Source organism: Alligator mississippiensis, chromosome 3 (genome assembly GCF_030867095.1).
Source record: "Alligator mississippiensis isolate rAllMis1 chromosome 3, rAllMis1, whole genome shotgun sequence".
NCBI lineage: Eukaryota > Metazoa > Chordata > Crocodylia > Alligatoridae > Alligator > Alligator mississippiensis.
This window is the reverse complement of record NC_081826.1, coordinates 275002905-275018749: the sequence shown is the minus strand read 5'-3', so window position 1 is coordinate 275018749 and position 15845 is coordinate 275002905. Positions and strand designations below refer to the sequence as shown.

Below are 15845 nucleotides of genomic sequence, written 5' to 3'. Positions count from 1 at the left end.
CTATAAGGATGCTGGGGGTTTTTCTTCCCAAGGTGGAGAACCTTGCATTTATCGGCGTTGAACACCATCAGATTCTCGTCTGCCCACTTGCTAAGCCTGTCCAGGTCAGCCTGGATCACCCGCCTGTCTTCTGGTGCGGATGCTTTGCCCCAAAGTTTGGTGTCATCGGCGAACTTGGCCAGTCCGCTTCTGACTCCAGTGTCCACATCATTAATGAAGATGTTGAACAGTATGGGTCCAAGGACAGAGCCTTGGGGGACCCCACTGGTCACAGGACACCACGACGAGTGACTTCCATCAATTACTACCCTCTGGGTCTGACCACGGAGCCAATTTTCCAGCCAGCGGATCGTGGAGGACCCAAGGCGACAACTGGCCAGTTTCACCAAGAGGTGATCATGGGAAACCAGATCGAAGGCTTTTTTGAAGTCAAGATATATGACATCAATCTCTTCTCCCTTGTCCAGGTGATAGGTCACCTGGTCATAGAAGGAAATGAGATTGGTCAAGCAAGACCTACCCGCAACAAACCCGTGCTGGGTATCCCTTAAGATGTTGGCGTCGGCCAGTCCATTAAGGATGGCCTCTTTAATAAACTTTTCTAAGATCTTCCCTGGGATAGAAGTCAGGCTGATGGGCCTATAGTTAGCCAGATCCACTTTCCTCCCTTTCTTGAAGATAGGCACCACATTGGCCTTCTTCCAGTCTTCGGGCACTACACCAGAGCGCCAAGAGTTTTCAAAGATCCGCGCTAGAGGCTGGGCTATGATGCTCGCCAGCTCCTTGAGTACCCTGGGGTGAAGATTGTCAGGGCTGGCTGACTTGAAGGTATCCAGCTTCTCAAGATGTTCCTTCACGAAGTCAGCATTAATGGAGGGCAGGAGATCACCCTCACCCGGACTTCCCTGTCCCGTAGCGGGCATGGGCGTCCCATGGGACTGATGAAAGACCGACAAAAAGTACCTATTTAATAGGTTGGCTTTTTCCTGGGCGTCAGTTGCCCCATCTGGTTCAGCAGGGGTCCAATGTTGCCCCTGCTTTTCCTCCAGCTCCCCACATATCTGAAGAAGGACTTTTTATTGTCCTTGATGCTCAAAGCTAGTTGGAGTTCAGTTGCAACCTTTGGCTTTCCTGCTATGCTCCCTGCAGGACCGGACCAGTGCAGAATACCATTCAGCTTGAAACTGTCACAACCCAAAGTTGTGGTTTTTGTTTGTGTGTGCTTCGGCAACGCTAAATTATTTTTCCCGCCAAATTATAGTTTCTTTGCATGGTGGAGTTCTCTGCTGTGGAGGGGAGCTCCGGATGCAAAAGGCTTTCCCATCGTTTTGTAGCTTCTTTGCAGGGTGCATTTCTTTGCTGCATACTAGTGATGCACGTTGCAAAGGAGTTCCCGCCATTTGTATTTGGATTCGCGCCACATTATTGGCCGGTTCTAAATGTAGGCACACGTGGCGGCTAGCTATTGGCTTGCTAGCCGTACAAAAAGCTTGAGTGGTTTCTGCCCAAGTTGGAGGACTCCACGAACGTCAGGAGAGAGAGGAAAACTGAAGAGATACAGAACTCGCCAGGAGGAGGAGACTTTGCGCTGTGTGAAGATCTCTAAGCGATGTGGACCCTCGCGGACCCAACGTGCCTCTCTTAAGCAGGCAATAGAGGCTTAATAACAGAACCCACAGAGCTTTAACAACTCTGGAGGGGGGAACAAAAGAACGAACCGCCTCTAGCCTCTCCCCGTTGCCGAGCGCAATCCAAGACGTATCCCTTTCCTGTAAACCCAATTTTCGAACCTATGGAGCCTAAACAACTCCGGGGAACCAGGGAACCGAACCGAACCCACGGAGCCTAAACAACTCCGTGGGAAAGAATTGCCGAACCCGCGGAGCCTAAACAACTCCGTGAAAAGAATTTGTCGTAGTTCTCCAGCGAGGATTTAAGCGGAGCTGCACCTGAAAACCTGTCCAGCCTATACCACTACCATCTTTGGGTGTAAGTAAATAATCTTTTCAATCAACCACTACGCATTTGTGACTAATTCTAGCTCGCCACTGGTTTTCTCCGACCCCGTGTGCCCGGGCTGCTGGCCACAGCCCACATGCGCAAAGACGGGCTGCTGAAAAAGAATAATGAGCATGCCTAAGGAGAGTATGTGGCTGGTTGTATACTATTAAAATCATACTCTACAATAGGGCTGTGCAAAATTTCTCCAGGTGTTTTGTTTCGAAGCTGTTTTGATGTGTTTTGAGCTCAAAACAGCGAAATCGAAACAAAAGGCTTCAAAACAGCTTTGAAATTAACTGAGGGCACTTGAAATGTTCCGAAACATTTTGAGTTTCGAAGCTGGGCTTGCTTGCAGCTAAACAGAAACTAAGGACAGGGAGGGAGAAGTAGGGGGGAAGGGCTGCTCTCATACTGACATCTAGCTCCCTGTTCGATTCCCCAGCTCTCTGATTGCTTCCCCCATCTCTCTGATCATTTTCCCAGCTCTTCCCAGGGGGCGCAGGCCCCCAACCTGTGCGTGAGGTTTCAGCAGGCTGCTGCTGAAACTGCAGCAGCAGCCTACTGAAACCCAGCACACAGATCCGGGGGCCTGCACCCCCCCAGGAAGAGCTGGGGAAATGATCAGAGAGCTGGGGGATTGAACCAGGGGCTGGGGAATCAAACTGGGAGCTAGGATTCCTGGTTTGATTCCTCAGCTCCCCAATCTTTGTCCCAGCTCTCTGATCACTTCCCCCAGCTCTTCCTAGCAGGCGTGGGCTCCCAGATGATGTGGGATGACAGCAGGCTGCCACTGCCAGCTGGTGATGGCGGCGTCTCTGGGCTATTTCCCCAGCCAGCAGCAGCAGCCTGCTGAAATCCTGCGCACAGATTCGGGGGCCCGCACTCCCCAGGCTGGATGTGGGGCTGTGCCAGACTCCTCCCAGTGGGCGCGGGTCCCCGGATCTGAGCGCAGGATAATAGCATGCTGCCTCTGCTAGCTGGGGACAGCACCAGCACCCAAGTCTGCCCAACGCAGCCCATGCCAAGTGCCGGGAAGAACGCAGTGCTTGCACTAGCCCCAGCCGGCAGCAGCAGCCTGCCGTCATCCTGCGCGTAGATCCGGGGGCCTGCACCCCCTGGGAAGAGTCTGACATAGCCCTGCAGCCCTCCCAAGGGGCACAAGCCCCCAGATCTGCCTGCGGGATGACAGTAGGCTGCCGCTACCAGCAAGTAGTGAGTTTTGCTTTGAACAGCTTGAGGTGCAGTTTTGCAGAAACCCCTTCACCTATCCCTCGAAATGTGGCAGGCTTCATGCCTTCAGAAGGGGCTACCATTCCTACAATTTTCAAATTTTCAAAAAAATCCAAATCAGGCAAGAAATGACAAAATTATAGGCATTTTCATGATTCCCCATTATAGCCTATGGGCAAAATTCGAAACGCGTCAAAACAGCAAAACAGTTTTGACAAAACAAAACAGAACAGAACTTTGAAACAGCAAAATGAAACGCTGTCCCTTCAAAACAGAAGTCAAAACAAAACAGTGCTGTTTCACCCAGCCCTACTTTACAAATGGCAATGCACCATGTAAGCGTGTATAAAGCCAGTCCAGTGGTGTATTACAAAGGACGTAGGACAGACTGAAGGAGGCTGACAGGACAGCACAGAGAAGCCTGAGAACACAGAGGAAAATACCTGAGAAAGAATTAAACAGGAGGAAGAGAGAAAGATGCAAGATATTTGATCAGATACCATCTCCTGAGGTAAGTCAAGAAGGCTCATACCAGAAGCCCAGATCTTCATGGTGGAAGAAACAAGAGGGCCATGGCCTTTGGTCCAATTAACCTAACTGTAGTATCACCTAAAAGCATTCTGAATTTTCATACTCCCTGCATAAAATGGAACTGCAGCATTCCAGTATTATCTAGACATGAGAGTGCAAATGGTCTGAGTGAAAATCATAACTTTATTGGACACTAAACACCATGAGCTAAACAGAGATGGTTGTTTCATGACTCAGTCATAATCTAACTAGCCTCTCCTTCAACCTCGCAGTGCTTCAAAGCCAACAAAGATATTTTCCCTTCTGAGTGGTCTTGTACTTTTACATAATTAGTTTATCTCAAGTCAGTTGTTCTTATCTTACTTTGAAGCTACTTCTGTGCTCCTAGTTCACAGCTCTTCTTTAAACGCTTGTTTTCTTTCAACATATGGAGTTAACATGAGCTGTCTGGTATTTACTTAGGTTGCACTTGCTCCTTCCCCAGACCTGAAGAGCACTTTGTGCAATATCTCTCTACCAACTACAGAGTCGGTCCCATAAATGATATCACCAGAAAAAGAAAAAAAGAGAAAACCTTGTTTCTAAACATTAGAGCATGATATTTCTGACTGACAAATTGCTGAGAGAGATCTATGCAGTGTCAAACTTTTATCAATTGCACTCAAATTGGCAGTGGTAAAGACAGGAATTGTGCCTTAATCATGAACAAATCAGCATTATCTTATCATTCAGTCATACTGTCAACAGAGGAGTCCCTAAAAAGAGAAGCTGTGTCAATGTTTAATCAGCACTTAGAAAGTTAAAGCAAATGTTGGGATCTGGTGTTTCAGGCCATCAACTACTCAGTTGGTCTAATAAAAGATATCACATCTACCCAAAGAACCTTGCCTGCCTATGACCTTAGCCCAACACCGCTACAACCAAAAACCCAGGCCTCAAGGAAACATCCAACATCACTATGTAGTTTAACTCAGATACTTACAAAAAACAACAAACAACCCACAACCACCATCTGATTAGAATAGTATTAAATGAGGGCTCAGGCATTAGGCTATAGGCTTTGTCAGACACTATGAAAAGAACTGTACAGCAGGAATTGAGTTAGTTAGCTGTACTAGTCTGAAGTTAGGCAAAAGGCGAGGTAAAGCTGCATCTTATTTTATTCATTACCTGTGTTCTCTGCAAAGTAGGGGGTATCATGCATCTCCAAAATAGTTTATAAGGTGCAACTATACCCTGCCTTCTGCCCAGCTTCAGACTAACACAGCTAACTACCTGATTCTGCATACAGTTTTCATAGGCATTAGGGCTGGAACGGACCTCACAAAATCATCAGGTCCATATAACAAACCCTCACAAAGTCTGAACAGCAATTCATGAAACACCTTCTATAAGTGTCACATCTGCACAAAAGAATTTGAATGATCTTTTGCCCTTGACTCTCATTAACCACCTCTGGTTGCTTTATAAGCCACACCTCCAAAAGAGGATGAGAGGAGATGTACAAAAATCTGTATTACAATAATTACCAGTATCATTTTAGGCTGCAATCTCTGAATTTTCAAGATAAGAAAGGTTCAATCAAATTGGCAAGTGATGGCAAAACTCCCAGGAACACATATGGTATACAAATGCTACATAACAGGGCAGAGGGCTGCTGCTGCCCAGCACAGGCCAGAGTTTGCACTCTACAGTGGAGGAGAGCACAACCAAGGGGATGAGTGGCATGGTGCAGCTCTGTGCCCTGAGCTCCCACGCTGGATCAGATCTCTTTGTGGGCCAGATCTAGTCTGCACACCATAGGCTGCCAACCCATACTATATAATAATGCATCAAGGATTGGACATTCTCTCCCAGTCAGTAACAAGACAATGTTACGGAAAGAATACAATGTTGCTGGAGGCACCATTTGATTAGGAGTCATGCCATCACTGCAACTGTCTTAGGCCAGTGGCTTAGCCAAATTCAAATATAATTAACATTATATTTCCCAGCAGTTTTATTTATCAAACTAACAGTGCTGCAGGATACTACTAAACAACTATTATGTCCCATGCAAAAAGTGGCTGCACTTCAGTGGGTATATAAGCATTTTTCTTTGTAAAGCAAGTTAAGTGCTTTGGAATGTTTTATCATCATCATGGATAGTTTCTTTTCAAATAAGCAAGGTAAATAAAATTAAAAAGTGTCAGATTGAGGTTTAAAACATTCCCTGCCAATAGCTTTACAAAAAAAGGAAATTCAATAGTATAAAAACATTTTCAGTAGTAACAACAGGTCTGTGGTGAAGCTGGGAAGTCTCCTGTACTTCTGAAATTGCTCCAAAATAGCAATACAAAATGTAGCTGAAGGAAAAGACATGGGGATTGTCCACAGTAAAACAAGACCTTACCCAGCCTAAAGTGCATGAACCTTGTGTAACTTTTGGGGGATTAATTCAGCACGAGGAACTCACAAGTGATCCCTTCAACAAAAATTTAACTTTATTTCCTATATAAGACTAATCACAGCTCATTTATAATTCTACAGAACTATAATTCATATAAACAGATTTACAATTATAATTAATAGTAAAAGAACACATGAACACTTACCCTGCATTATTACTGACTGCAGTTAGTCCTTTGACTCCAGTCTTCAATAAGCCCCCAATAAGGTTCTCTGGAATTCCGCACAGCCCAAAACCTAGGCAAAATACAAGTAAACAAGGGATTTAACAACCATTCTGGCCCAATTAGATTCATCCTAAGTAAATATGTGCAGCATATAGGCTGGAGGGGGAAAAAAAAAAAAAAAAAAAAAATCACAAAAAAAATATCATCACAGACTGACCTGAAGGGACTAAAACTGCTTCCAGGTGAACAAGCTGTTTAATTCTTAGAGAAAATGTCATTCAGAACAGAAATTAAAGGTTATTTCCAATAAGGGACTTGAGCACCTCAATTCTGCATAAGCCAAACCCCATGCCCTCCAGTCGACTGCCTAATGCAGGCTATACATATACTACAAAAACACCTTGTTTGACTTGAAAGCACTGTAGCTGCTGAGAGTGATGCTTAGGTGCATGCCCAGGACTGTCCCAGTGAGCAGCTCAGCACATACCCACGGATCAAGAAAAATCCAAAAACTAGGCTTTCTTCTGTCAAAGCTCCCTAAGAGTGCCAGTCTGGTAAGCAAGCTCACACCACACTGAGCAGAGACACAGAATTCCTTACAAAAATGCTTGCTTTGGACAAGGAGGCTGGCTTCTGGTTCTCACCTGGTATAACAGATTTGTCATACAAACGCTGGCCCAAGAAGTGAAAAGCCTACGAAACTCCCTCCTCAGGCTTGGAGAGTTTACACCCACATTTCCCAGCTACCTGGAGAGCATCCTAGCCACCACGCTATGTAGGTCAAATAGAACCATCTCTACCTCTCCTGTTGAAGTAGGTCCATTCTGCAGCACATAATTCAAGATCTGCTGGGAGGCAAAGGGAAAGGAGAAAGCCAAAAATAGGGACCAGACTCTAGGTCCCTCCCCTCCCAGGAGATTCTACCCATTAAGATACAGTCCAGCTCCTTCTTGCTTCCTGTTCTAGCTCCAAATCTCTTGAATTCTGTGTTGCTCAGTGGCCCAACTTCTACAAAGTGTGGAGTCTAGGGCTCCCTGCATATGGGTGGGAGATGTTGGTTTGAACCTTCTAAAGGTGAGGAGAGAATTAAATCTTCCTGGGTGAGTGCTTTAACCACCAAGCCAATGCATAAAGCTTAGGCAGCATCCCCACCGCCACTTGAAAAGAAAACAGCAAGTCTTACTCAGATAGATATATCTATAAACATCTATAATATAGATCTATCTTTATATATTATATTAGTTGTAATAATATATATTAGTTATTAGTCGCTACCTTCAAAGGAGGATCCTGAGGTCTTGACTTGGAGTGGAAGATGGTACCTGCCTGCACCTCTGAATTAGGTGGCTAAGCCATGCAGAGAGGGTAGGTTTTGGACTCACTCCTGTCCTGAGAAATTCCTTACTTGTTAGTTATAAGCAGCTTCCTGCTGCCAGTCCTGGCAGTTTTGGATCCTGGTCTGAGAGTGCATCCACACCACACACTAGATCCAAAGCTAACTCCATGTGAACTAGCTCAGGACTAGAAGCAGGACAACTGTGGTAGCAGGAGCTCCCTGTCAACTAATTTACACACTGATGCTCAATTCATACACACAGTGTAAGGAACCCATGTACCTAACAGAGGGCTCTGGATTCCTCTGAGTGGGTCCAGAAAGTCATATGTTGTAGTGCCTGAGTTCTTTAAATTGAATCCAGTCCTGGGACTTTAACTATGCAACTCCCCTGACCATGAGAATGCCTCTTCCCTGATCTCTGCTGTGGCTTCCCCTCTTCTGCAACATCACAGTCAAACTTTGTGTCAGTTTCAAACAAGAGACAGTTCTTCCTCCTTCCCCTGCCCTACCCCTCTCCCTTCCCCCATAAACACACACTTCCAATCCAGTCAGGTTTCATTCCTGGAAACTCTCTTTGTGTCAAACTCTGATCTCTTTTACAAAGGTGCAAATTCTGATCCCATTTACTTCGGATGATCTTCATCATGATTCTCATCTTGGTGCCTACTATTTCTGTACTCTGGTTCACTTACAGAATCCCTTTTACCCATGCCCCCACCCCCCCCAAAAAAACCCAAAACACCTTGTAAAAAGCCATCCCTCCCTTCCATGAAACTTTCCAGCTAAAATGCCAACTACCCATCCTATCTTTACTGGAGATTGTAAACTCTGAAAGCCACTAATTATGTTCTTAGGAATAATCACTGAACTATGGCATTATGCACAGTATAGATCCTTTTATAAAATGCGCATTCCCCTTTGACTTAGCTGTTATAAATTCATGGGATCTATTTTTCTGAAGTTATTACACGCACTCCTTAAAAAACAATTCTACCCAGTCTACTACTTACAAACTTTTTCAAGATTATGTATGCATTTTTGGCCTCTAAGTAGGACAGATAGAAGTGTACACTTATAATATGATACAAAGCATCACCAATCTAGTAGTAAACAGAAACTGTAGCATTGATAAAACTTAGATCAATCTTAATAAGTAACAGTGTCCATCCATGCTTGCCTTACATATCTACAGGAACAAGATTACAACCCAGAATATAGACCCAAAGATATCACTGAGTTTATACACTTCATCCTCACATACAACAATTTCACTTTTAATAATCAACACTTCCTCCAGATGATGGGAACAGCTATGGGCACTAAAATGGCCCCACAGTATGCCAACCTTTTTATGAGCCACTTGGAAGAAGACTTCCTCAAGAACTGCACCATCAAACCCTTGCTGTACTTAAGATATATCGATGACATCTTCATCATTTGGACTGAGAACCTGGAATCTCTAATTGAGTTCCACCAGAAATTCAACAGTCACCATCCCTCCATCCGACTTTCTCTAGAATACTCCAACATCCCCTTTTTAGACACAAGGATCAGTATCCAGAAGGGTAAAATACAGACCACAGTATACAAGAAACCCACAGACCAACACATATCTGCACAGAACCAGCAACCACCCGAAACACACCAAAAAAGCTGTACAGCCAAGCCCTCAGATACCACCGCATCTGTACCGAAGAGAACACCCGGGATTGCCACCTCATCAATCTTAAAAAGGCTTTCACCCAGCAAATACACTCCTCCAGAGAGGTAGATCGCACCTTTGAAAGAGCCACCTGGATACCACGTGAAGAACTGCTGCAGTACAGAAGAAAAACACCCACAAATCGCACATCGCTGGTTATGACCTATCACCCGTCCCTTGAACCTGTATGGAAAATCCTCAAAAAATTGCAACCCATATTAGAAAAAGACCCTATTCTTAAAAAGATCTTCCCAGAGCCACCCATCCTAGCCTTCAGACAAGCACCGAACCTCGCCAACCTCATCACCAGAAGCAAACTTCCTCAAGCCCAGAACACACCAAAAGGATCCAGACCGTGCCAGGACAAGAGATGCAAAACCTGCCAGCACGTCTCCACCACCCCCACTATTACTACACCCCACAACAGAGCCATCAGCATCCCTGGATCTTACAGCTGCACCTCCAGAAATGCAATATACCTCATCCAATGCACCAAATGCCCTGATGGAAGATATGTAGGAGAGACCAAACAACAACTGCGCACCAGAATGAACGCACACCGGAAATCCATCAAAGACAGAAACACCCAATTACCGGTGGGGGCACATTTCTCACAGGAGGGCCACTCTCTCTCCAGTCTCTCAGTCCTGATCCTCAAGGGAAATTTACACAACACATCCCAGAGACGAGCCTATGAGCTCCATTTCATCAACCTGCTGGATACTAGAGATCATGGACTAAACATAGACATTGGATTTTTGATACATTACAATCTGCCTGACAACTGACTCCCCAGCCCAGCCCAGCCCAGCCCAGCCCAGCCCCTGGCTTCTTTACTTTTCATTCCATCCAGGAAGAGCACACACCAACTGCTGCAGCTTCCTTAGCCTGACGAAGGGTTTTTGAACCCGAAATCTTGCTTAATAACTATTCTCTAACCATTTGGGTTGGTGTAATAAAAGATATCAAACTCACCCAAGGAACCTTGTCTGCCCATATTCATAACAGTGTGGGGTTTCAAAGGTAAAAAGAAATAAACATTTAGACTCAAGTTTTCAAAAACATCCAAGCCCCACAGAAAGTAAATAAAATTTAAGTTTGAAGATAAAAATCCATATCAGTTGACACCCGTACCACATTGTTCACATTAGGTAACAGGCACAGAGAGGCTTATGATCTGTTTAAGGTCATATTAAGTCAGGTACAATGCTTAAAAAAAAGGGTACTCCATCAGAAATTGGATCTTTTAAATTAGTCAATTAAGTGTACTGACAGGATAAGCAGAAGTGTACTGACAGGAACATTGCAAAATATCCATCCATGAAGGAATATAAAATTATTTATATTTTAATTATTTGCAATTAATACTTACCACCAACAAGTACTGTGGCCCCATCAGGTATGTCTTTTACTGCTTCTACCGGATCAGTATAGAACTTGGTGTTCAGCTGATTGCTGGTAGAAAAATAGCAGCTGCAGCTCTGTAAAACCAGTACAAGAAGCCAGCATGAAGCACGTGAATGTTTTGAATTGCTCCTCTTATACAGAGCATCCCATAAACTGTGTAGCATGGAGATAATGGATACGACTAAACTAGTAGTAGTACTAATTGTATTTCTCCAAGTGCAGATTAAGGGCTAAACCCTGTTCCATGTACTCACATCAGTGGTGCACATGCAGGCATCTAACTGCAGTTTTTGGTACAACTCTGGGCAAGCAGGTGTATATACCCACTGAACATGCTCAATGAGACTGAACTCTGGCCAGGAAGGTATGCAATAACACACCCCTCCATTCAGGTGCACACATAAGGCTCTGGAGGCCCAGAACAAAACCCCATGAGGATGCTATATGTCAGAACAGGAGAAGGGTCCTCCCCTGTTTTAGCCCAATAGACTACTAGAGGGATTTTAAATTTGCAACTCCTGCTTTCTAGCACCAAGGCAGAAGTCTGGCATTACTCAAAGCCCTCTGGGTAAAGGAAGGCCTTGAATCTGGGTCCCTCACTCCTTGGGTAAGTGTCCCAACTGCAGCGAAACTATTGGGCTACAACATGAAAGCGCCCTCCTCTTTCACCACTACTGGCACTGCTGCCATCAGCTATGCCACAGGGCAATTCTATATCACCAGAAGGCAAAACAGAATCTGAAACTTTGTGCAAGTGCTCGAAACTGTTCTATATGAACCATTTTGGCACATTAGATGGGATAAGTTTTATCCCTAAGTCTTTTTATTTTTGGAGGGGAATCTGGGTGAGACTCCAGCAACTCCAGGGAACCAGCATCGGCCTGATTCTGGAACTAACAAAGTACTGGCCTGGTCCTCAGTATAAGCAAGAGCAACCCAAGGACTTCTTGTATGTAGCTTTGAAGGTTGTTCAAGTAGCCAGAAATGTTTGAGGCTTAAAACTAACCTAGTCAGAATACCTGTAGCTGAGGCCAAGGAGGATTCAGAGCCAATATGGTAGGAGCAGACTAGCTAGAGATTCTCACAAGGCAAAACAATCCTTTCCATGAGAAAGTCATGTGCATGAAGAGATTTGCTGTACATATTCGAAATGTGTTTCCCCTCCATATGAAGCAAACTGGATATGTAAAACTGGAAATATACATAACTGAATGGCTGTAGTACTACAGTGGACTCTATTTATGTGCCCAGCCTCAGGTGTCAAAGAGCCTATACACTTACTCAAAGTATAGATTTACCTAATCTCAATGCAATGCAATGTAAACAAAGCTCATTAACTACAGAAACAACTTGTACTAAGCTTTCAGCACCTCATTAAGGCTCTTTCTCTTGTTTGTCCCAGTGCCTGGGCTGCAATCCTAAAACTAACAGGAACACACAGTTCAAAGCTCCTTGAGCAACCTTGACATTGATGGCTCCTTGTCAATTAATGGAAGTACAACTACCTCCATAGTAGACAGTATTATTAAAATTCCCTAAGCACTTAAGTGGGTTAAACTATAGGCAGATAACTGATGTTTGCTACAAGATAAGCAACAAGCAAACAATTGGGACCAGCACCCTGTTTTGAGTTGAGCAAGTTATGCAAGTGTCCAACATGCATGTAAGTAGCGTACTAGGACACCAGCAGCAATCAACATTTAAGCCAGCCTGTCATACTGACATAGTCTGGGCCACAGGATACATGGCGGTTAAAATATTGGTAAAGGTGTTTCCACAAGTGGAGCTACTGTTGTGGAAGGAAATTTTGGAAGAGAAAAATCTTATTTATATACATTTTAAGATAGTGATTTATTTCTTCCCTAATGAGTTCTTTTCAGTTTGAATTATAATCACTATCATGGTATTTGGCCTACTTCTAAGACTTCAGAAAACTGGCTGTTTCATCAGTGAAAATAAAAACAGTAGTATTTACATGAACTATCAGGGAAAACATCCTGATAGGATGGAGGTGTCATGCTACCTCCAGGGGAGTGCAGAAGTTCCCTTCCTCTGGATTATAACATAGATTATTTTCTATGCACACTGACTAAATTGTGTAACTCCAGAGAGCATAGTACTAAAATAGAATACAGTTAGGTTAAGAGACAACTGCTACTTATGTTGCATTACAGTTACTTACTTGGAGCACAATGGCAACAGCATTATGCACAAGTCGTCACACATCTGGACTTTTTTGTGAATTTATGCACAACAAAAGTCTACAGGCAACATATTTGGCTAAAATGTATATGCAATAAAATTTATATGCAACAATAGCTTACCATAAGGTAAAAACTTTGTTAAGCAACCACTAAAGGATCTCTTAGAAACAGACTAATAATGATGTTCTTCTGTACAGAGTTTAGTGTATGGCATTGCTTTGACACAAATGGGGTCAGTGCAGTGGTGCCATGCTTTGAAACTAATATTTCTTCCTTCCAATAACAGACTGCAAATGCAGATCTTTTAACTTAAGTGTATAATTCTTAAGTGTCCAGTAATAAAATTGTATGTTACAGCTCCACACATGGCTGAAATACGACTCTTGTTTCACTCAAGTAAATCATCCATATCATTTTCCTTAGCTGTACATATCCTTATCTTACAGAACCATACCAAGATGAAACAAACTGAGATTCCCATTGTTAAATGCCCTTTGCTTTCACTGGAACTGCGAGCCTATCACTGATAATTTCCATTGTATCACTATGTCCTTAAATTACTGATTGTAATAAGCAGCAGCTACTGGTGTCCAATACTGCCTACACTTCTGGTCAGCTGGTATCCAGAGAAAGAAATTCAAACCAGAACAGGTGCAGAGTAGGGCTACTGCCATCATGTGCAGAGCAGACAGGCTATCTTTCAGAAGAGCTTAGTGTAGGTGGGGAGGGGATCTGGCTGTTCTCTCTACAGCCAGCAGGGGACAACCATCAAAGGAGGGAGAAGCAGCTGGCTGGCTCAAGAACAAGCACAAATAAACAGAGAATGAATGAACTAAGACTGAAAAAGAAAAATAATCAAAGATGGCTTGCTCAGAGCAGCGAGGCTGTGGAACAGCGGCTGTTGGAGGAATGGCATCACGCAACCCAAGCTTGTTTTAAAATAGAGCTGGACTGAGCTTTTAGAAGATGGTTGCCTGCGACAACAAGCAGCAACACCGAATGCCTGTGGGCAGTCACACAATCATAGAAAATGAAGGAGGGAAGGGACCTCAGGAGGTCCCATCTAGTCCAACCCCCTGCTCAAAGCAGGGCCATCCCCAACTACATCCTACCAGTCCCAGTCTCATGCAGGAGTTTAGGTGATGGACTGGATGGGAGGGTTTGGAGAGGGATGACCCTGCCTCAGGCCTGGGGGATGCGCTAGATGCCTCTGGAAGGCCCTTCAGCCCCGCTCCTCTAGGACTTGAGCCTCGGGCCCTTCCCGTCCTGCCTTCCTGCCCCTGCTGTGCAAATCCCACCGCTGTGCCGACCCGACACCTGGAGCAGGGCTCGCAGGCGCAGGCGACAGCCGCACGGGCAGAGAAAGGCGTGCCCAGGAGGGAGGGCAAGGTCAGACCGCGCGCTGCTCCAGCCAGGGCCCCAGAGCCGGCCCCAGGCTCCCCGGCCTCTGCCCTTCACGCCCGGGGATGCCCAGGGAGGCTGCTGCCGACGAGCGGCGGGCCGCCGGGGCCATCTCCAGGGGGGACAAAGCGTTTCCCCCCGGGCCCGCGTGCAGCCGAGCTGGCGCCTGCAGGTCGCGCCGCGCGGGGGCCGCGAGCTGCGTCCGCCCTTACCTGGGCCGGGGCCGGGGCCGGGGCCGGGAGCAGGGCGCGGAGGCTGCGGGCGCGGGGGCGCGAGAGGAGCCGGGTCGCCGCCATGTCGGGCCGTGCAGCGCGGGCGAGGCCGGGGAGCAGCAGCCGGAGCCGCAGTCACATGCGGGAGGCGGGGCAGGGGCTTGGCTGCGCCGGCACGGCCTCGCGCCCGGCCCCGCCGAGCTCCCCCGGGGCAGGCGGGGGCCTGCCGTCCCAGTCCCGCGGGAGCCCCGGGGGTCAGGCCCCTGAAGCTTTGCTGGCGGCGGCAGGGTTGCCCTTCAGGGCAGCGAGACACCGGCCTTGGCAGGAGCCGCCCAGCCACAGGCTGGCTTGAGTCGTGGAGCATCAAGGTCGTCGCAAAGGAGAAAGGGGCCTTGCCCTGGGCTGGGATTGCTCAGAAGGGCTTGGGTCAATGGGGATGAGCCGACTCCCTCGCTGCTGCCTGACTAGAAATGCTGCCGCCACCGCTAGGCCCTTGGTTTTAGACTTCGGGTGGAGCAGGAAGCACAGGGGCCTACTGCAGAACCAGGGACGCCCGGGCAAGGCTGCCATCTCCTAAAAACGCAGGCTAGATCAGCACCACTGGGCCATCCTTCCTCTTGGAGGCAGCAAAGTAGCTGACAACGTAGCTCAAGTTGAACGGTTGCATTCATGGTGCTTGGGTCCATAGTGCTGATTGCATTGGAGGAAGCACAGCGGGGTGCAACTGCAGGGGTGTGCAGCCCCCATCCACCCCTGGAAGTGATGCAGGCCAGCTGTGGCAGCAGGAGCATCTACTGGCAAAGCTCCCTGCTTGCTGCCTGCAGAGCCGTGCTACGGCTCCCCAGCACAGCCTCTGCTTCTGCTGCCTTCTGAAAGAGATGTGCGTGCAGGACAACTGCCGGGCACTGAGCAGATGCTGAAAGGGAGAATGAACTGGATATGACAGCAGAAACTTCCTGTGCCTGAAGAAGAGTGATTATGCCCAAAAGCTTGCTAAGAACTTTTTTCCAACTACTCAGTCAGTCTAATAAAAGATATCACATCTACTCAAAGAGCCTTGCCTGCCTAGGTTTTTCCCCTGTTCCACTTGCAGCCTCCAGCATTTAAGCTCTAGGAAGTTCAGATTCGGAGGCTGTGCCCTTCACTCAACAACTACCAGTGCACTTTTCTTCCAAGAATTTGTCCAATCCCTTTTTGAATCTGCCG

General features: G+C 46.3%; 1 protein-coding gene across 2 annotated transcripts in view; it reads right to left on the bottom strand.

Annotated features, from left to right (window-relative positions):
- OXCT1 (3-oxoacid CoA-transferase 1) overlaps window positions 1-14790 on the bottom strand; it is a 147792-nt gene extending 133002 nt beyond the window's left edge. The window contains exons 1-3 of one of the 2 annotated variants that reach the window (XM_019496003.2): window positions 14640-14790; window positions 10788-10896; window positions 6357-6447 (exon numbers count right to left, since the gene is read on the bottom strand). In XM_019496003.2, coding sequence (XP_019351548.2) covers window positions 6357-6447; window positions 10788-10896; window positions 14640-14723 — 284 coding nt within the window. In that variant the 5' untranslated portion in view covers window positions 14724-14790. The remainder of the gene's footprint in view (window positions 1-6356; window positions 6448-10787; window positions 10897-14639) is intronic. The other variant, XM_006274734.4, reaches the window with a different exon arrangement.
- Window positions 14791-15845: the final 1055 nt, after the last annotated feature.